General features: G+C 37.4%; 1 protein-coding gene across 1 annotated transcript in view; it reads right to left on the reverse strand.

Annotated features, from left to right (window-relative positions):
• Positions 1 to 4,285: 4,285 nt before the first annotated feature.
• The window catches only part of LOC128506193 (uncharacterized), a 30,219-nt gene continuing 12,611 nt past the window's right edge, over positions 4,286 to 21,893 (reverse strand). Inside the window, exons 19-33 of the mRNA XM_053476524.1 lie at positions 15,258 to 15,395; positions 15,083 to 15,132; positions 13,671 to 13,803; positions 12,263 to 12,342; positions 11,321 to 11,447; positions 9,845 to 10,035; positions 9,267 to 9,357; positions 8,977 to 9,103; positions 8,647 to 8,828; positions 8,385 to 8,540; positions 8,025 to 8,158; positions 6,912 to 7,042; positions 6,271 to 6,365; positions 5,919 to 6,156; positions 4,286 to 4,664 (exon numbers count right to left, since the gene is read on the reverse strand). Of these exons, the coding sequence (XP_053332499.1) occupies positions 4,570 to 4,664; positions 5,919 to 6,156; positions 6,271 to 6,365; positions 6,912 to 7,042; positions 8,025 to 8,158; positions 8,385 to 8,540; positions 8,647 to 8,828; positions 8,977 to 9,103; positions 9,267 to 9,357; positions 9,845 to 10,035; positions 11,321 to 11,447; positions 12,263 to 12,342; positions 13,671 to 13,803; positions 15,083 to 15,132; positions 15,258 to 15,395 (1,968 nt within the window). The 3' untranslated portion in view covers positions 4,286 to 4,569. The remainder of the gene's footprint in view (positions 4,665 to 5,918; positions 6,157 to 6,270; positions 6,366 to 6,911; positions 7,043 to 8,024; positions 8,159 to 8,384; positions 8,541 to 8,646; positions 8,829 to 8,976; positions 9,104 to 9,266; positions 9,358 to 9,844; positions 10,036 to 11,320; positions 11,448 to 12,262; positions 12,343 to 13,670; positions 13,804 to 15,082; positions 15,133 to 15,257; positions 15,396 to 21,893) is intronic.

A 21,893-nucleotide genomic window follows, 5' to 3' on the forward strand; every position in this document is an offset into this window, starting at 1 on the left:
ATCTAAAGTTACATCTGACCGCTGCTGGTGCTGCCAGTGATTTTCAAAACGGCAGATAAAAAACTAAACTGGAAAATAAACTTTAAACTAATCCCAAACAAATTTTATAAATTAAAACACCACTTACCGCGAATAGTCCATTAAGCCGCCATCTTCATCTCTAGTGCAGTTTGGCAGCGTCAGTTCGGCGGGGGTGGGTTGTTAAAATCACGTGATTGCAACTCAGCGCAGCTAAATTGCTGGCTTGTGTTAACGTGTCGTTGAGAATGAAGCGCCATCTAGTGGTGGAACCAGGTAAATACATAAATAGGGCTTGAATGGGCGTGTTTACTGTAAAATCTTGACACGCCTTTCTCGAAGAAAAAGGAGGGGGGGACTACGGCGTGCATAGGGCAGCCGTACGCCATTCGTACGCAATTCACACGGCCGCGGCTATTTGGCGTGGCTCCATCTGTAACCGTCAGTGTCTTCAGGTGCTTATTAAGAACTCTAAGCCTAAACCCTAACCCTAAATAAATAAATAAACATAAATTACTCATTTAATTGGCTATGGGACATGAGCCGAGGACTGATCTACCTACACCTAACCGTTAGTTTTAACCTCTAAACCTAAAACTTTAACCCTAAACATAACCGTTAGTTTTAAATTTAAGTTCTAAAGTTCTAAAACCCTAGATCAGCACAACCCTATGTTCTTGTAACCCTAGGTGTATCTGATCTCAAACCGTTCTACGGGCACTATCAATTAAGACTAATTTTACCCTATCTGTGGTACCCTATCTGTGGTAGGAGTGCTTGTTAATAAATTTCACCCCAGCCTAGCCCCAAACACGATCGTGAGCCTTCATTAATCTATCAGGCGCCATATCTGTCGATTGTTTGTATGAAGAGCGCTGGAGATGAGGCCTGAGTTGCAGGCCCGTGCACCACGTGGGTTCTGGGTTTTTCCCAGAGCTACGTCTTTTTACCCTAACCTAACCCAACCCTAAATTTAACCTACCCCTAATCCAAGCCCCTCACCTTTTATTCTTAGCATGGGAGCAGGCATAGCCTGCCAAATGCCTAAATGTAAATGTAAATTTAACCTACCCCTAATCCAAGCCCCTCACCTTTTATTCTCAGCGTGGGAGCAGGCATGGCCCGCCATTGTGGTCATTCTCCTCTTAAACCAAGAGACTGCAGTTAGTGACATGTCAGACAAGAAGTGTATCGGCTGTTTTTTATCTGAGGGACACTGATAGTATTATAATACCAATGTTCATATATGAAGGACTGATTATTACTTAGATCTGTGTTATTTAATATTTAATTGCTATAGTCCACAACACGTAAGAGAAACAGTTACTTATGGTATGCTATAATTAAGTGTAGTTTCCATGTACAGTGGAACCTCGGATTACGAGTAATGCGGTTTACGAGTGTTTCGCAAGACGAGCAACAATTTTTAATAATTTTTGACTTGAAAAACAAGCATTGTCTTAGTTTACGAGCACCGAGTATCATGTTTTACGCATGCTCTTCTTGTTTTAACAACGAGCGTTACATCACAAGTGGGCCAACGGTTTTTCTCTCTCTTGCAGCAGAATTGTAGGTAATCGTCTCTCCTGCTGGGTGAATACACACACGCTGTGTGTTTGTGTGTGATGTGCGTCCGCGCGCGCGCACACATTTACGGAGAGACCATTTTTAAAACCGTTTAAAAATTAGCAAGGAACATTCCTAGTCACACTCACGTGTAAAACAACAACAAAAAAACAAATTAAACAGCTCCTCACCTTTGAAAACAATCACGACAGAGAGAAGTTTGTGTGTTTATTTGGCAACCTGAGAGGAGGGGAGCTGTAAAGCCGAGACCTATCGTCTCCCCTGCTGGGTCTTAGTGCTTGCAGTGTTTTTTTGTGTGTGTGTGTGTGTGTGTGTGTGTGTGTGTGTGTTTGTGTAAGGCAGAGAGTTTGTGTGTTTGTTTGGCAACCTGAGAGAAGGGGGCTGTAAATGCGAGCGAGCCCCCATTCAGCCCCCCCTCCTCTCAGGTTGCCAAATAAACAACCAAACTCCTCTCTGTCGCGATTGTTTTTAAAGGTGAGGAGCTGTTTAATTTGTTTTGTTGTTGTTGTTGTTTTACTTACAGCAGTGATCCTGTTAGTATGCGCTCACGTGAGTGTGACTAGGAATGTGCTAATTTTTAAACATTTTTAAAAACGGTCTATCCGTTAATGTGTGTGTGTGTGTGTGCGCGTGCACATTTTACACACATACACCCTGCGTGCACAAATGAAAACCCTTATCTGTCGGAATTTATTAAAAAAAAAAATTAAGATAAAGTACAGGTTAATTTGTTTTATTTTTACTTTATATTTTGTATTAATTATATTTATGTATTTATTTTTTTGGGCTGTAGAACAATTAATTTAAGTTTCCATTATTTCCTATGGGTAAATTAAATTTGGTTTACGAGTGTTTTGGAATACGAGCCCGCTCCTGGAACGAATTAAGCTCGTAATCCGAGGTTCCACTGTATTCACAAAAAATGTAACGTCATGGCATGTATTACACATTTGCTTAGAGTCCATGAAATAGTATGTGTTGAGCTCATTTAATTTTTGTTGTACTGCAAATTTCTTTATTTAGTGATTTATTTTCTACATTCTACAACATAACTTGATTTGCATGTCATCAGAAGTAATGATGTACCTCTTTCTTTGTATTTTTTCATTTAAGGTTTTTGACCACACTAGTTGAATCCACTTTAAATGATTGTTGTGTAATCTGCTAAACTGTCAAACACAAGAATTAAAAGTTGATCCCTGTGTCCCCTGTAATTTGTTAATTGCTTTTGTTTAGAGTTTAAACCAAAGGTGATGTGCAAATTCCCAGATAACTCGACAAGTATAGTTGTAGAGTGTAGAAAATAAATCACTAAACAAAGAAATTTGCAAGTAATCCCAAACTTTTAAGAAGTAGTGTATGAAGTCTTGTTCATTGAAGGGGAAGACATATTGCTTGATGTTTCCATCATCAAGTCTTTATAGAGTCTTTAGACTTTATAAGTCTTTGTAATCCTCTGTTTACAATCAAGAAGTCTTCATGAGACTTTGACTTTAGTCATCAATTCTTCTTAGATCTGCATAGGTATTTGTCTACAAGCAACAAGGCTTAAGTTTTCGTATATTGTAGTATTTAATCATCAAGGCATATAGAGACTCATGAAGACTTCCAAAGACTGAAAATGACTTGATTGAAACCAAAGCCTTCTTAATTGAACACAGAGTTACAAAGAATTTTTGGTTAAAAAAAAAAGAAGACTTATGAAAGCTTTGTAAGACTTACAAAAACACAAATCAATGATCAATTTAAAGTCACCTATTATAAATCAATCAAAATCCTAAAAAAAATCCCTCAATAATCATTTAAATACTTCAATAAATAATTGATTCATAATCAAAAGTCTCAAAAGGAATCAATATATAATAGTCTTACAACCAATTAAATATTAATGAAATCTTATCAATAATCAAACATCTAAAAACAACCAATGATCTAATAAGTCTTATCAATAATTAGTAAAAAAAAAAAAATCCCAATAACAAGACAAACAGGTAATAAGCAATCAAATGTCTAAATTATCAATTGAAAATCTGAATTATTTGTTTTAAATCAAAATATATGGCCAAACTGTAGGTCAGTACATGTTCTTAACCCTAAAATGTCTAAAATCTTTTGTTACCCTAACCCTAAGATCTGTGCATCAGAAATAAATGTGCTGAGTGGATTAATCTGTTAAAATAACTCTTCAAATAAAAAAGCAGAGAACAAAAGCACATTGAAAGAGTCTTAAAAAGTCTTAAAGCTGGAAACATAATGTGCTTTATTCAAAAGAGATTAAAAGTCTATTTACAAACTTTTACTGCTTTGGAAATGTATAATGTTGGTTTTGTTTATTTTCTATTAATACAATTCAAACTAGACAACTGTGCTTTATTACATTTACAGTAGTTACTAATCTTAAGTGAAGTAGTATTCCAGACTAAAACTGGGGATAGACAAGTGCACTGGAGTTTTTACATGTTGAAAAAACAAGAAACAAAAAAAAAATGAACAGGAAAAAGTAATTAAATTAATTTAATTATCAGGTGATATTGTGATAACTAATAATAACTGAATATTGTAATAATATATATATATATAGTCTGTTTTTGATGTTATTTTTACTATGCACAATTACAAATTTTATACATATTTTAAACCTAAGAATAATAGGAAAAAAGGAATAATAGTGACAGATTATTATAAGACAATATAACAAACAAAAAATTCATTAATAATTGAATTAAAAAATAATAGACCTAATATGCTTAACCATAGACCATCATAATTAAAAAATCAGTTATAAAAAAAAAAAACAGTTTCACAAAAATATTGGTAATAAAATTAAAATAATTAAAATTACATCAAAATAATAATTAATTAAAATATTTAAAATAATTGCATTAATGCATTTTACTGGCAGTTCTTAAACAAAAGGTACATGATGTAATTATAAAATTTAGCAATAGTAGCTAAAGTTTGATTTTATGTTGTGTGAAACACATGTGTAAGGTGTGTTAGAACTCCTACACACAGAAGGAGGAACGCTGCTCCATCATAAACTGCAGGTGCACCTGATGCTGAAACATACAGAGAGAGAATTATTAACACAAGCTATTCCAGTTTGTGGTTTTTCAAAGTTACTAGCCACTCAGTTTTAAAATACTACTATTGTCGTATAAAGCATTAAATGGTCTCGCGCCGCAGTATCTGAGTGAACTGCTAGTGTCCTACGATCCACCGCGCCTACTTCGACCAAAAGATGCAGGCTGCTTGTCAGTACCGCGTATTATGAAAACTACAGCTGAGGGCAGAGCTTTTTCTTACAAAGCCCCAAAATTATGAAATAGTCTTCCAAATAGTGTTCGGGACTCAGACACAGTCTCAGTGTTTAAGTCCAGGCTAAAAACCTATTTATTTAGCCAAGCATTTTTGTAAATAGATTAGCCTTAGGTAAAGGAGCAGATCTGGGGGACTCATGGACGTAGAGTATTATGGTGAACTGGTATGTCTAGATGCTGTTTCCTTCTGGCTCTCCCTTTTAGTTATGCTGTTATAGTTAGTCCTGCAGGAGTCCCTGCTTGCACTCTACTCTTCCTTTTACCATCTCAGGAAGTGTTTTCTTGCCACTGTCACCCTCGTCTTGCACATTAGGGACAATCTTATTATTTTGATTCATACACATTCACATTTCATACAAACTTAAATAATTCTTTTGATTGTGTAAAGCTGCTTTACGACGATGTTAATTGTTAAAGTGCTATACAAATACATTGAATTAAAAAAAAAATTTAATAGACACAATTTTGTTTTGAAGAAATTTTTATATGAGTTTTATATAAGTTATAAGACATGCTACTGTACATTTTATTGAACTAGATCAGGGGTCAACAACCTGTGGCTTCGGGTCATGTGGTTCTTTATGGCTCTTTCTTTGTGGCCGCATGTGAAGTGCTGCGGCTCCCTTTGGCTTGAGAAATTAAATTATAATTATTTAATTAAAATTTAATTTATTTTAGTTCATTATTTTTTTTATGGAATTTTAAATGTGAAGATTATGGTGATCTTGTTACATTAAAATAAAACATGTTTAATTTTTTGTTGCTTAAAATATGCATCACAACTGCCGATGTGTGACAACCACCGCACGATTTATTGAACTTTTCAAGTCAATAGCATCTGTCACAGCTGTTTTTAAGCTCACTGGAACTGTAGTATAGTTCTGACTGTTTCATTTGGGGATAATTTGTTAGTACCCAACTGTGACCACACTGGTGGTAAGGTTAACATTGCCTTACTGTAGCAGTGAGCTGTTTGTAAAAATGTGTTCTTACTCTGAGGTGTGGTATTGAGAGTAGTTGTTTCATTTGTCTGGCTGATGGTGACAGTGGTATTTGCTGCTTGAGGTGTCACAGCAGTGATTTTACCCCCCTTTAAGCCAAGCTTCAGGGTGTCCAAATCAGACTGGTCCTGTTGAGCCACCCAGGACTGAATCACTGAGGAGTTCTCAAACAGCTTCAGATCAGCTATAGTCATTGTAAGTAGGCCTTGCACTGTGCTCACATTTAAGGCCTAAGATACACAAAAACACATAATTTTATTTTTGTTAATATTGATAATTATTTTCCCTTCAAATAACATGAAGCTTTGATTTTAAGCTTTCCAAACTAAATTGATATTTCATACCATGATGACATCCGGGTTTAGATTCAGGAATGTTGTGATGTCCATGTTGACATTCATTGTAGAAAGAGATTGTATATCCTGTATAGGAGCACCACCTAAATGTGCGTGCACACACACACACACACACACACACACACAGACAGAGGGAGAAGTTGGTAAGTTTGAATAACATAATAAATTAGAGCTATCTTTATGGTTTTAAATTGTACCTCAGTAGGAACAGTAAAAACTTCAATTCATTTAATTGTTATCTGACTGCACCACCTCACATTTTTTTTCCAATTCCACTATTTGCTCAGCTCTCCCTCATCATGACAGATGTAGGGTAGCATGAAATTCAGCTCGTGTCCATGACACATAAAGCAAGCCACACACATCTTTTCAAACTATTACTTTTACTACATCACTTGGCTGTGTAACCTGGCCTTCTCCACATACATGATCGATGATTGGTCAAGAGTTGCCTTAATGATAATTGAAAGAGTATGACCCTCCCACCCAAAAATAAGTACTACTTTTGTCCACTTGCATTCCATGGCAAATTTACAAATTGTACATGTGCATGAACATTAATGAATTGATTTATTAATAAATGAGCATATTATTAATATATCTGGCTTTCTGAGCAGTAGCAAGTTTACCAAGGTAAGGCCTTATGAGTTGGTAATATGCTGAAGTGAGGCCCTGCCCGTTGAATGAGGACTTCCTGATTATATAAAGTGCTTGTTTCTTTTCAATGGAACATGAGGACACATCCAGGGAATTTGCATTCCTGCAGAGTAAAAAAAAAAAAAAAGGAAAAATGCTTAGAAATTTATATATGACAAATTTATATGACAAAGCATAAAGACAAAAGGATTGCAACCTGAAGACAATATTACTAATTGGGGCAGTGGTACTGTAGCTCAGCTATTTAGGGCTTTGGGTTACTACCCAGAAGGTCAGGGGTTCAAATCAGAAATCTGCCAAGCCGGGTCTCCTTGGCCCTGAAGCATGGCCTTAAACTCTCTCTGCTTCAGTGGCGCTGTATCATGGTTGACCCTGGCTTGTGCTAGTTTTAGTGGACTACGCAAGGCAATACTTGAAAGCAGTAGGTCTTTGCAACAAATTGGCACGCAGTGTTGCATATGCACTCTTTAGTGTTATCTCCCATGTTTTAAGGATTCTCTAACGTTTTCCAGAATTCAATTGAATCCAGTAATATTTCTATTCCCCTTTTTAAAAATAGACACTGTCACAAGGATGTTTTATAAAACATATGACTTATACATTCCAGGTATAACTTCTACTGTCTTTGAGGGCACATGTTGCAATTTGTTTTGTTATTTAAGGAACAGTAGCAAGTACCTTACAGCACATCTCACAAAGACTGATGCAGCGCTATGCAGCTGCCCCTAGTCATTACCTGAATACAAAACATGGGCCTCAATAAACTCTGGCATATGCCTGACATAAGACTAATAGGGATATCCCATAGTGATTGGAGCAGTCCAATGTTAAACTCTCCATTTGCACTTGTATGGCTCCATAAGTAAGTCATAAGTAACGAAATGCTGAAAAGCACTCGTAGAAAAGTTTAAAATAAAAACTTTATATATATAAAGTTATCTGTCTTCTGATTACTTCTTTCTACCATACACAAGTTATACAGTTATCACCAACATTGATCTCCAAACTGAAGGTTCAGACCATAAAATCAAAATCTATGGATTTGGTGTGTCTATATTTATGTGTGAATGTACAAGAATACTTACTTCAAACTGTCAGCAGTAATAGTTTTCAAGATATTGACATCCAAAGAACAGATGTTGGAACCAATTGTATTTATTTCAGAAGTTCCCAGAGTATGATTAGGTATTCTTAGATATCTTGTAATCACCGCATTACCCTACAAAACACATTGTTAATATATATATATTAAAAAAAAACACATATTAAGCAAATACATGCATATCTGAACAGTTATTTTATGCTATTTTTTTAATGTTTATTAAATAAAAAATATTATTTCAATTTTTTTTATTTGATGCACCAGATTGTGAATCATACAGTACATCATAAAAAACCTCAACTCTCTCTCTCTCTCTCTCTCTCTCTTTACACTTCTTTATTACCATATTGGGTGTCCAGTTTCCATTATCTGAGTTCATCAAAGAGGACAGTGTATCAATCATGTTAATGTTCCACTTGCTGATGTCATCAATAGTGGCCACACGAGAACTGGAGCCCAGTAGCTGTAGCACACTGTCATTAAGCCCTGATGGGTAGATCTACACACACACACACACACACAAACACATGTTCCTAACTCAAACACCATATATAATTTAACAGCTGCTCACAATCTACTCTATCCTAGTGTTCAGTTCCACTGACCTGGTTTAATTTGTTCAGAATGACAGTTTGGAAACTGGTGTCCACCACTTTCTCAGTGATGGCTGCCAGATTTTCTAGAAGGACACTATTATCCAAACACAAATCAAACTGGGTGGAGTCATATCCTACAGGAAATGCTTCATCTGCAATTGTGACAGTTGTGATGTTTCCAGTGGTGCATCCTGTTAAATTCAGAGAGGGAAACATTTCACATTGACAGCACTGCAGTCATAGATGTGCTCCAATGGTTCTTTTTGGTTTTATAATATTAAAGAATACCTTTAATAACAAAATCACCCTGTATTCTCTTTATGCTATAAGAACTGTTACCTGCAGCACGTCTGACTTTGGACATTTGGGAGTTGCATGCCGTAAACAAATTCTTCAATTTTTGTACTGGGGTCTTTTGATTTCTCAGTAATGGCATGAAGTATTGTAAAAATTGTATTTTTAGATCCTACAAGTCACACAAACAGAAGTTACAAAACAACTCAATTTACTGAAAAAAATGTGTTCTATATAAATTGTGTAAAGAAAACAGCAAAGGTGTAGCTAACATAGATAACCATTAAGAAAAAATGAACTACATTAAGAATCAATTCTGGTGAAAAAATACATACTGAGCTGAACAGTCCCCACATGTATGAATTGAAATAGAGAGGCAGGGTGCCCAACTGCTCCAGGGTCTGCATAGTCCACTTTAAAGGGTTTCTGGTTAATAACAAATAATGACCAATAGAGTTTTTAGCATACTAAACACCATACAGTAAAACTCTTTATATGCACACATAACTATATTAAGGCATGACACAGATCAAGCTTGTAATTTTACTAAAAGTTTAATTACATATAATGTTATTCAGCTGTTTGCACCAGTTGAAAGTAAGCACTTGTACTACGTTGAACAAATTGGAAACTGCAAATTAGTTTAAATGTAAACTTAAAGAAAATGATGTCTACACCAAGCACTTTCAACATATTACATTATAATAAATGACTGAGTGACTTTGTTTATAAAGTAAACACCAGTACCATGTGTAAAATACAACATGCATTTACCAACATCTTTACTGTATATATTGTTAGAAGGACTGTTTTATATAAAATCTTTAAGGTTTATGATAAATGGACATGTATTCATACAAATGTAGTTCCTGTAGTGGTATTTCCAGATTTTTCTTTAAGGCCTCATTCTTACCCATAAACAGTGTTTCCACTGAGGAGCTGTAAGTTTACAGCAGTTTTCTGAGATTCAGATAGATCTCCACAGTTCTTTAGGTTCTCCAAAATGAGAGGGTCAGAGTTCTGGATGTAGGAGGAGTCCAGGGTGCAGGTCATATTCCCCAGAATTCCCACTTGATCCCTAGTTAGCTTCACACCAGAGATACCCTACAAGGTCATAAATCATAAAGGAAAGTTAAGCTGAAGTTACAGAGGCTGGTTGTGATGCCTATACCTGTGTATGTTAGAGTGCTATTATGTTATTTAAGAAAACTTTCTTGCAAAGTATTTTTCACACTTGATTTTCAAAAAATACCTTTGCAAAAATATTGAAATTGCAGAAATGAATTTTACATTTTACATTACAGTGTGCTGGTGTACACATAAATGTAAAACTGTTTAAGCCTTAAACCATCATAGCAAAATTATTCTCTAGCAAAGGTTAGACATTTTTAGAAAAAAAATGTTAGGCTATCAATGTGGGGTATCCTCAAGTAACGTTCTGTGATACGAACACCAACCAAGTAGACCATCAGTAAGGAATTTATATGAAAACTCTGATTGATGTTTTAATGTTCTTAGAAGAATCAAAATTACATCTTTTGTATTGGCTATAAGGTATCAACTTAGGACAGGGACCTGCAATTTAAATGTGCTTTAGTATGCAGGGTTCCTTTTTTCTTAGCAGTTAGGCAGCTGAAAAAGTTTAAACGTAAGAAAGTTGCTATGGTCTCCATAGCATTTTCGTTCCAATAATTCATGTGTGAAGCACAGTGGAACCTCGGATTGTGAGTTATGAGGTTTGCGAGTGTTCTGCAGGACTAGCAAAGATTTTTTTTTAAATTCTAACTTGAAAAAGGAGCATGTCTTGGTTTATGAATACCAAGTATCATGCATTACGCATGCGCCTCTTGTTTTGACGCCAAGCATCATGTGAGCCAACTGAGCCAACGGTTTTTCTCCCTCTTGTGGTGCGGAATTCTGGGTAATGGTCTCCCCTGCTCAGTCTTAGTGCGCGTCTCTTACTGGTATAATCAACATCCGTGCACGGGTGTACTGTTTACTATAACACGTTGACCTCGAGTGTGCGTGTAAAACATCTTTTATTTTGTGTTTATATGCATGTGTGAACAGCGCACGTGTGTCCGCGTGTAAACAAAAGAAAGTCTCATTGGGAAGGTTAAAGATCCATTTTAACTCTCTCTGTGTCAGCATGCCATTATGTGTGTGCATGCGTCATTAGACACCATGCCCCTTTACACAAAGGGCTAACCCTGGGTTGTGGAATGAATAATGTGAGTTTCTATTATATCTTCGCTTTAATTTACTGTTTCAAAATCCGAGCACGCTCCGGGAACGAATTATGTGTGTAGTCCAAGGTTCCACTGTATTTCTGTTTTTTTTTTATTTTTGTATTGTGATAAATTGTGCAGATTGTATGTGTGCTTATTACCAGACAGCCTTGTGCATTGGCAAACAGTGTGGCAGGCTTGTTGAGGACAGCTGAAGGAATAGAGAAATCCGCAGCTCCCAAAGAAGTGAAATATGACCTGCAATTTTCCTGCACCACTTTATCATAGCTATATTACACACACAGACACAGACACACACACACACACACAAGCATTATTTTATATACAGTGGCAAAAAAGGTTTGTGAATCTTTCTGAATTTTATGGTTTTCTGCATTAATTTGTCATAAAATATGATCTGATCTTCATCCAAGTCAAGAGTATGGACTAATATAATGTGTCCAAATAACAATAATAAAAAAGAAATTATGATCTTTCATTTCTTTATTTATGTTGAAAACCCCTAAAAAAATGTACGTGGAAACTCTCTTGGAATTAATTCAACTCTCTAGTTGAAACTCTTTTTTAATATTTGCAGCGGCTAACACCATGCTTATTCAATATTTCACATACTGTAGACTCATGAACACAGCTGTTAGTGTAGCCCATGCTAGATAGTTACCTAAGAAAAAAAAAGAAAGCCCCAACACAGTCAATTACTGCATCATCTGTGGGGTGAGCCAATCACATTGGGTGTTGTGAAAACTCTCGTCACTCTGGGCTATTGTCAAAAGTAAGATGAGAAACACTTATCCAACACTACAGACTAGCTGCTGAGGGCTGCTATCCAAGCAACTTGATCTTCAGTAATGCCTCAGGAGTGCGACAAGCTGAACGCCTCCATCATGTCGCACTTATGCAGTAAGTAAAGTGAACAGTTTCAAAAGTTCTGTTTTTTTTTATTGATCTTAGGAATATACTAATATTTTAAAATCCTGGATTATTAATTTTTTAATAGGCTGTAAGCCCAACCTGGCACCCCCACCATAATTTTTTAAATTATTATTATTATTATTATTATTATTATTATTATTTAAACAAACCTGTAGTAGAGGAGCATGTCAGAAGGAACATCACTGAAGTCCACAGAGTCTTCTTTGATTGTGTTGTACATGCAGGTCAGCTGCAACATAGACAGTTATACACAGTTTTATGTATACATTTATACTGTATATGCCACTGCCACACACCCTGTCACAGCACTCTCAAGACATAAAACAAACCTCAAATCTCAAACATTCAACATGTATGATGCATAATGGTGATGGAAAACTATTAAAAATTTTAAATGGTACGACAGCATTTTCCCTTCTTTTTAAGATTTTTCATGATTAAACATGTCTGGCTAATGCATCTAACTTGCTTTAAAAAGTGTTGGCTGGTTAGCAAACTCGCAATATTTAATCTTATATAAAACAAAAAATATATATATTTCAAAAGAATGTTTTTGTTATTGTTTTTGTTGCTGGTGGTGGTGTTATTATTATTATTATTATTATTATTATTATTTTAAATGATAAAATGATCTCAGAACACCATGTTCAAGTATTTTATTTTTTATTTACCAACAAATAAAATAATTGTATATAATAATAATTAGGGATGCACCGAAATGAAAATTCTGGGCCGAAAACGAAACCAAAATTTTTGGATGCACTTGGCCGAAAAACGATACCGAAACCGAAAATGGCAACCAACGTTGTTTGACGGTATTCCTCAAATTCAATTGCGTGTCTTGACTTAAGGTGGTGTATTAAACCTGAAGTCGAAAATGTCTTTGCTGTTGAACCCCCTCTTGAAACTTTTGCAGAGCAAATGTTGCTTATTGCAACTTTGCTGTCCTCATCTAAAACTTTGAAGTGCTTCCAAACCGCCGACATACTCCGTGTTTGATGCGTAATGACAGCGCAAACGAGACGGGAGGATGGGAGAGGCGTGGCGCGAATTTCGGCTTTTATTTTCGGCGCTTTCCTACGTTTCGGCCGAAACCGATAATGCTATTTCGGCCGAAAATTTTCGGCGGCCGAAATTTCGGTGCATCCCTAATAATAATAATAATAATAATAATAAAATTAATAATAATATAATTTTTATACAGGTTTTTATTCACTTACAGTTATTTATTGAATTCTATGTCAAGGAAAGAGAAGCTAAACAACTTAGTTCCTCTGACAACTTGCATACTGTACCTCTCATGTGTAATTTTAATTATATTAGTCCTATTATTTCCTATGAATGCGGTGTTATTATAGAAACAAAACTGCATAAGAACAAGCAGAGTAATCTTATCTGCTTCATTTAAGACTCCATCAAAATCATGTAGTTAAAGGAATTTAATCTTGATAAGTTTTACAATTGAATGAGACTGTACTTGCATTGAATGATACATGTATTATAGTACATTTCAAAGCACACATGACATTAAACACTAGATATAAAACTGGAATGTACCTGAGATTCTTTCAGGGAGACCTTTTGTCTGTTTGGACGTGGTCTACAGGCCTTTACAAGATTTTGGATTTTTTGCTGTGGGACAGTCTGCACTGAGGTGCAAGAGAACCCTTGCAGTACTGATGTTGACAGACTGTGAGGAGTAACCAACACACACACACACACACACAGACACACATTAGAATCTTACTGCTGTTGCTCACATACTGTGGACTAACCCATAGAGGAAGGGGGGTGATGGAGGGGAGAATTTATGTAGACATTTTTAATTAACTGAAAGTAAATGTTTATTACCATAACTGATACAAATAATAACAAATTGTGGCATAACAAACAAAAAATAAAATGCACTGTCTACTTTCTGTTTGTTTGGGATAATAAATGAAATGCTTATAGCATCTTTTTATACTTGATACATTCTTTGTAAAGAACATAAAACCACTCACTCATTGTCTATACCGCTTTATCCTGTATTCGGGGTCATGGAGTTCACACTCATTCGCACACCATGGGCAATTTGGGAACGCCAATTAGCCTAAACTGCAAGTCAGGGGGATGAAACCGGGGTACCTGGAGGACACCCACCAAGCATGGGGAGAACATGCAAACTTCATGCAAACAGAGATGGGAATTGAGCCTGGCTGGAAATCAAACCCAGAACCTGAAGGTGCAAGGCGATATTAAAACCGCCCGCAGTAAAACCATTAGTAAAGAATTATAAAAGGGTTGAGAGTATTGTTGTGTGTTGGTATGGAATCGATGAGATTAACTGCAGTCTGAGGAGGGTTGCACTGTTTTTATCCAGCATCCAAGCCCAACGTTTTTACTCAGTGAGTGGGCAGAAAACACCAAAAACACTTAACACATCCGCTACACCCAGAGTTTTTGAAAACAGATTACACATGACTGGCAGTGTGGAGTTGATGATGAACAGAAGCATAACATAAAGTCCAAACCCCCTAAACTGTGAAGCAATGGAAAATGGGTGGTCATGCGGTCTGATGAGTCCAGACAGACCCTATTGCAGAATCATGGGTGCATCAGATTAAGAAGGGATGCATATAAAGCGATGCACCCATCATGCCTAGTGTCCACTGTACAAGCCTCTGGAGTGAGTTTTATGATCTGGGGTTGGTTCAGTTGCTCAGGGCTTGGCTCATCAACATTATGTGGCCATAAAATGAAGTCAGCTGATGACTTTTATGCTGATGGCACAGCCATATTCCAGGATTCAAAATTTGAGAAAGAGTGGTTCTGGGAGCATGAGGAATCATTTTCACACATTGTGCACTGTAATTAAAGCTAAAGATTATTAAATGAAATGTATGAGTGTGCAATTCAATTTTTTTATAGAAAAATATAAGCCCTGAAATATATAGTACTGTATATTAGAACATAGGGTTTTAACTCACTCTTCTGTATTATCACTGGCACTGGCCACTGCTCCAAACAAGATCTGTGCCTGTTATTAAAAAAAAAATTGTTATTAATTTTTCTTCAAAAAAGTTATATTTTTTATATATTCAAAATAGTTTATATGTATTTTATTGTTTAAATTCATTTAATTGTGTGTGTTTGTTCTATTACCTGGTCATGACTCCACTTCTGGTTGTTAACAAGCAATACGTCACCTGAACTCAATGATGATAGTAAAACAACTGGTATATACATGGCCAGTGAACCTGGAACATTCCTTATCACATTGGTTTCATCTGCAGAAATTATCTGGAAAACAAATGTGGAATCACAGACACACAATCATTAGAAAAAAAAAATCATCGGCCACAATTCCTCCACAGCAATGTGAAAGACTCACAAAAGCCAGTTATTTCAAATGCTTGATTGCCGTTGCTGCCCCAAAGAGTGGCCCTAGGTTTAGGGGCAAATCCTTTTTCACTTAGTGCTAGGTAGGATTGGACAAATTATTATAAATTTATAAATGTAGTAATTTAAAATCTGCATTTTATATATACTTGAGATATCTTTGTGTTATATTAACATTAGTTTATAAACCTAAATAGTTTAAATGAAACCGATATGCAAAAAAAAAAAAAACAATAAAAATCATGGAGAAGGAAATGCTTTATGGCACTGTATGTTGTATATAAGAATACATGTTTGTATTATTATTACTATAATCATTGTTGTTGTTGTAATCTCCTTACTTTCCTTGCCAGTATTTTTCATGGATAGTGAATGACCCTATGTTTATTTGTTTCTACAAATGTCGCCATTAAAAACGCACGTTTCGAGAAAAGGGATCGCGCAGCAAGCTGTGGAAATGCCCTTCATTATCTATAGGGGGCAGTCGTGTTTCAGTCTGAAGTATTGTATGTCTACTGAGCTGAAAATATGCTATGTCTCTTAGGCGCCCTTTGACAGCAAGCGACAAAGCTTATAAATGTGTCAACCTCAAACTGTTAATACATGTGTGCAAAAATACTACAAAGATGTATGATATGTTAGCCTAAAACATTATTTTTTGTGTTTATGCGCTTTAAATATACACTAAACAATAAAAACTGCCTTGTGCAAAGTGAAAGTGAGTTGCACGTGCGGCTTTTTGATCAACACTGAACCCAAACAGCAAAAGAACATAATAATAATAATAATAATAATCAAAAGAATAATAACCATCGTGATTTTAGCTGTTTATGTCCAGCATTATATTATTAATAATTAAAGCTGCTCACATCACGCACGCTTTCACTTTTTTTTTTTTAAATGCAGTGTTTAATCAGCAAGTATATGTTGCTCCTCTTTATGATTAATAAATATTATGACTGAAACAAAGCTAATGCAACCACGGAGGGGCACAATCCATTTCTTCTTGTGCCAGTCCCAAGTCTGGATAAATGCAGAGGGTCAGGAAGGGCATCCGACATAAAACATTTGCCAAATCAATGATGCGAATCACAAATATAATTTCCATACCGGATTGTTCGTGGCTCGGGTTAACAACGACCGCCACTGGTGCTGTTGACCTGCAGGGTGCTGGTGGAAATTGGGCTACTGTAGGTCAAAGAAGGAGAGGAGGAAGGCGTGTTCGAAAGCAGAGAGAGAAAAGGAAAGGCAAGAGTTTAGGAGTGATAGTAGGGACTTTAAATGTTGGGACCATGACAGGTAAGGAAAGAGAGTTGGTTGATATGATGCAGAGAAGGAAGGTGGATATACTGTGTGTCCGGGAGACCAGGTGGAAAGGTAGCAAAGCCAGAAGCTTAGAATCAGGGTTCAATTTGTTTTACCATGGTGTGGATAGGAAAAGAAATGGAGTAAGAGTTATTCTGAAATAGGAGTTTGTAAGGAATGTTCTAAAGGTGAAAAGAGTATGAGATAGGGTGATGAGTCCGAAGCTGTAAATTTAAGGGATAATGTTCAATATTGTTAGTGGTTATGCCCCACAGGTAGCATGTGAGTTAGAAGAGAAGGAGAAATTCTGGAGTGAGTTAGATGAAGTGATGCAGAGCATCCCCAGAGGTGAGAGAGTGGTGATTGGTGCAGACTTCAATGGACATGTTGGGGAAGGGAACAAAGGTTATGAAAATGTGATTGGCAGGTTTGGTCTTCAGGACAGGAATGTAGAAGGACATGGTGGTGGACTTTGTAAAGAGGATGAAAATGGCAGTAGTAAATACTTTCTGCCAGAAGAGGCAGAACCATAGGGTGACATATCAGAGTGGAGGCAGAAGCACTCAGGTCGACTACATCTTGTGTCGATGTTGTAACCTGAAAGAGATCAGTGACTGCAAAGTGTTGGTAGGGGAGAGTGTAGCCAGACAACACAGAATGGTGGTGTGTAAAATAACCCAGTAGTGAGGAAGGTGAAGAGGACAAAGACAGAGCAGAGGACAAAGTGGTGGAAGCTGAGAAAGGAAGAATGTTGTGTAGACTTTAGGGAGGAGACAGGCTATGGGTGGTCAGGAGGTGCTTTCAGTTGACTGGACAACTACAGCCAATGTGATCAGGGAGACAGGTAGAAAAGTACTTGGTGTATCATCAGGTAAGGGAAAAGTGGACCAGGAGACTTGGTGGTGGAATGAGAAAGTCCAGAAGTGTATACAGGAAAAGAGGCTAGCTAAGAAGAAGTGGGACACTGAGAGGACTGAAGAGAGTAGACAGAAATACAGGGAGATGCAGAGTAAGGTGAAGGTAAAGGTGGCAAAGTCCAAACAGAGAGCATATAAAGGTGTAGCTAGATCAACATATCTCTCCACTCTTATAGAAAATAACAAAAATAATCCTAGATTCTTATTTAATGCTGTAGCCAAATTAACCAGAAATAAGACCACTGCAGAAATCTCCACAACAACATCATGCAATAGTGAGGACTACATGAACTTTTTTAATAATAAAATTGTAAATATAAGGCATAAAATTGAGGTTTTGAAACCGAACAAAGTAATTGATGCAGATGTTAATCTAGCCATGTCAGATCAGAACCTAGAATACTTTACTCCCCTTGAAGTGAATGAACTAATTTCACTCATCTCTTCTGCAAATTCATCAACCTGTATATTAGATCCTGTACCGACACATTTTCTTAAACAGATAGTACCAGCAATAACAGAACCCCTGTTGAGAATAATTAATTCTTCACTCAGCATTGGTTATGTTCCAAAATCTTTTAAATTAGCAGTTATCAAACCAATAATTAAGAAACCTGACCTCGACCCCTGTCAGCTGTCCAGTTACAGGCCAATATTAAACCTCCCCTTTATCTCTGAGATTCTGGAAAAGATAGTAGCGGAGCAGCTATGCTCATATCTACATAGAAATGGCATACATGAACTGTATCAGTCAGGATTTAGGCCTCATCACAGTACAGAGACAGCACTCGTTAAAGTAGTAAATGACATCCTATTGGCCTCTGATCAGGGTTGTGTAACTATGCTTGTATTACTCGACCTCAGTGCAGCTTTTGACACCATTGATCACGCTATTCTTCTTCACAGATTAGAAAATGTAGTAGGAATTAAGGGTACAGCTCTCTCCTGGCTAAGATCCTATCTGACCCATCGTTATCAGTATGTAGACTTAAATGGTGATTATTCTGCATGTTCTCTAGTGGAGTTTGGCATTCCGCAGGGTTCAGTTTTAGGTCCACTGCTTTTTTCCCTTTACATGCCTCCTCTGGGCAACATAATCCGTAAGCATGGTATTAGTTTTCATTGTTATGCTGACTATACACAGTTATATGTCTGAGCAAAGCCTGATGAGAAAAAACAGCTTACTAAAATTGAGCAATGTGTGCAGGACATAAGAAATTGGATGCTAATTAACTTCCTTCTGCTTAATCCAGATAAGACAGAAGTTCTAGTCATAGGACCGCATACAGCTAGGAGTAAAATTTTAGATCACACCGTAACTTTAGATGGCCTTTCTGTTCCATCAAATGCAACAGTGAAAGACCTTGGTGTGATTATTGATTCCAGCTTTTCATTTAAAGCTCATGTAGATAATATTACCAAGATAGCATTCTTTCACCTCAGAAAAATTGCCAAGATAAGAAATATATTGTCGCTAAACGATGCAGAAAAACTAGTTCATGCTTTTATCACCTCTAGGTTGGACTATTGTAATGCCTTACTGTCTGGTTGTTCAGCTAGATGCATAAATAAGCTTCAGCTAGTCCAGAATGCAGCAGCGAGAGTCCTCACTAGAACCAGAAGATATGAACACATCACCCCTATCTTATCTTCACTGCATTGGCTCCCTGTGAAATTTCGCATTGATTTTAAAATACTACTCTTGACATATAAAGCATTAAATGGTCTCGCGCCGCAGTACCTGAGCGAACTGCTAGTGTCTTACGATCCGCCACGCCTACTTCGATCAAAGGATGCAGGCTGCTTGTCAGTACCGCGTATTATGAAAAATACAGCTGGGGGCAGAGCTATTTCTTACAAAGCCCCAAAATTATGGAACAGTCTTCCAAATAGTGTTCGGGACTCAGACACATTCTCAGTGTTTAAGTCCAGGCTAAAAACCTATTTATTTAGCCAAGCATTTTTATAAATAGATTTGCCATAGGTAAAGGAGCAGATCTGGGGGACTCATGGACGTAGAGTACTCATGGACGTCTTCCTCACTCTCATTGATCACTCAGTTTTGCTGACGGTGAGGTGATTGTTTGCTTTGCATCTCAGGAAGCCCTCATGTTTGTGTTTCCTTCTGGCTCTCCCTTTCAGTTATGCTGTCATAGTTAGTCCTGCCAGAGTCTCTGCTTGCACTCTACAGTTAGTATACATTCACATTATACATTGTGTGACTGTGACCATACCTAACTGCCATGTCTCTTCTTCTTCTCTCCCCCCCTTTCTTTTTCCTCTCTCCTCCTGTATCTCCCTTTCACTCTTTCTCTTTCTCTGTCGAGCTACACATGTCGTTCCCGAGCTGCCAGTGGTCCAGACTCCCTCTGCCCTCCGGACCTGTCTGACCCATATTGGTGCCCCGCTTCTGGCTGAAGATTTCGTCACATGGATGCCCCGTGTGTCTCTCTGGGATGTGTCTGGTGTCTGGGGATGATTCTCTCTACCTAGAAAATGGTTCTGGCCTTGACTGGTGTTGGCAACTGTTTCTCTGGGGACTTGACAGTTCGATAGTTCAGGACTGGAACTTCTTACAAGTCTACCTGGGTCTTCAGTAACTACCTGGACTCCATATTAACATTAATTAACATCAGCTATTATAGCTGAACTGCCTCCCACCCTACACACTGTATAAATACAGATCATTTACTGCTTTCTGTTTCACCCAAATGAGGATAGGTTCTCTGTTGAGTCTGGTTCCTCTCAAGGTTTCTTCCTATTACCATCTCAGGGAGTTTTTCCTTGCCACTGTCGCCCTCGGCTTGCTCACCAGGGACAAACTGACCATTTTGATTCATACAAATTCACATTTCCTACAAACTTAAATAATTCTTTTGATTGTGTAAAGCTGCTTTGCGGCAATGAGAATTGCTAAAAGCGCTATACAAATAAAATTGAAATGAATTGACTTGAATAAAGACTTGTATGCTAGGGTGGACAGTAAGGAGGGAGAGGTGGATCTGTACAGGTTGGCGAGGCAGAGGGATAGAGATAGGAAGGATGTGCAGCAGGTGAGAGTAATTAAAGATAGAGATGGAAATGTACTGACAGATGCCAGGAGGGTGATGGGAAGATGGAGGGAGTACTTTGAGGAGTTGATGAATGAGGAAAACAAAAAAGAAAAAAGAGTAGAAGAGGTGACTGTTGTGGAATAGAAAGTAGCAAATATTAGTAAAAGTAAGGTGAGAAGGGCGTTGAAGAGGATGAAGAGTGGAAAGGCTGTTGGTCCTGATGACATACCTGTGGAGGTATGAAAGTGCTTAGGAGAGGTGGCAGTAGAGTTTCTGACTAGTTTGTTTAACAAGATCTTTAACAAGAAGTGAGAGGAAAATGTAAGAAGTATGGAAAATGTAATAAAGAGTTGCATTGTGTCTTTGTAGATTTAGAGAAAGCGTACAACAGGGTGCCGAGAGAGGAGCTGTGGTGTTGTATGAGGAAGTCCGGAGTGGCAGAGAAGTATGTTAGAGTATGAAAGCACTAAGACAGTGGTAAGATGTGCTGTAGGTGTGACAGAAGAGTTCTAGGTGGAAGTGGGTCTGCATCAAGGATCAGCTCTGAGCCCCTTTTTGTTTGCTCTGGTTATAGACAGGATGACAGATGAGGTAAGACAGGAGTCTCCATGGACTATGATGTTTGCAAATGACATTGTGCTTTGTAGCGAGAGCAGGGAACAGGTGGAGGAAAATTTGGAGATGGGGAGGTATGCTCTGGAAAGCAGAGGAATGAAGGTTAGCCGCAGCAAGACGGAATACATGTGTGTGAACGAGAGGGACACGAGGAACGGTGAGGCTACAGGGAGCAGAGGTAAAGAAGGCGCAGGATTTTAAGTACTTAGGTTCAACAGTCCAGAGCAACATAGGAGGTGAAGAGGCAGGAACAGGCAGGTTGGAATGGGTGGAGAAAAGTGTCAGGTGTGTTGTGCGATAAAAGAATATCAGCAAGAATAAAAGAAAAGGTGTAAAGGACAGTGGTGAGACCAGCAATGCTCTACAACTTGGAGACAGTGGCACTGAAAAAAAGACAGGAGGCAGAGCTTGAGGTAGCATAGCTAAAGATGTCGAGGTTCTCTTTTGGAGTGACAAGGATGGATTTAGTCCATCCTAGTCTGGGTTAGATGACTTGCTGTGGTGACCCC

The sequence above is a fragment of the Clarias gariepinus genome, chromosome 18 (genome assembly GCF_024256425.1).
Source record: "Clarias gariepinus isolate MV-2021 ecotype Netherlands chromosome 18, CGAR_prim_01v2, whole genome shotgun sequence".
In the NCBI taxonomy this organism is placed as follows: Eukaryota; Metazoa; Chordata; class Actinopteri; order Siluriformes; family Clariidae; genus Clarias; species Clarias gariepinus.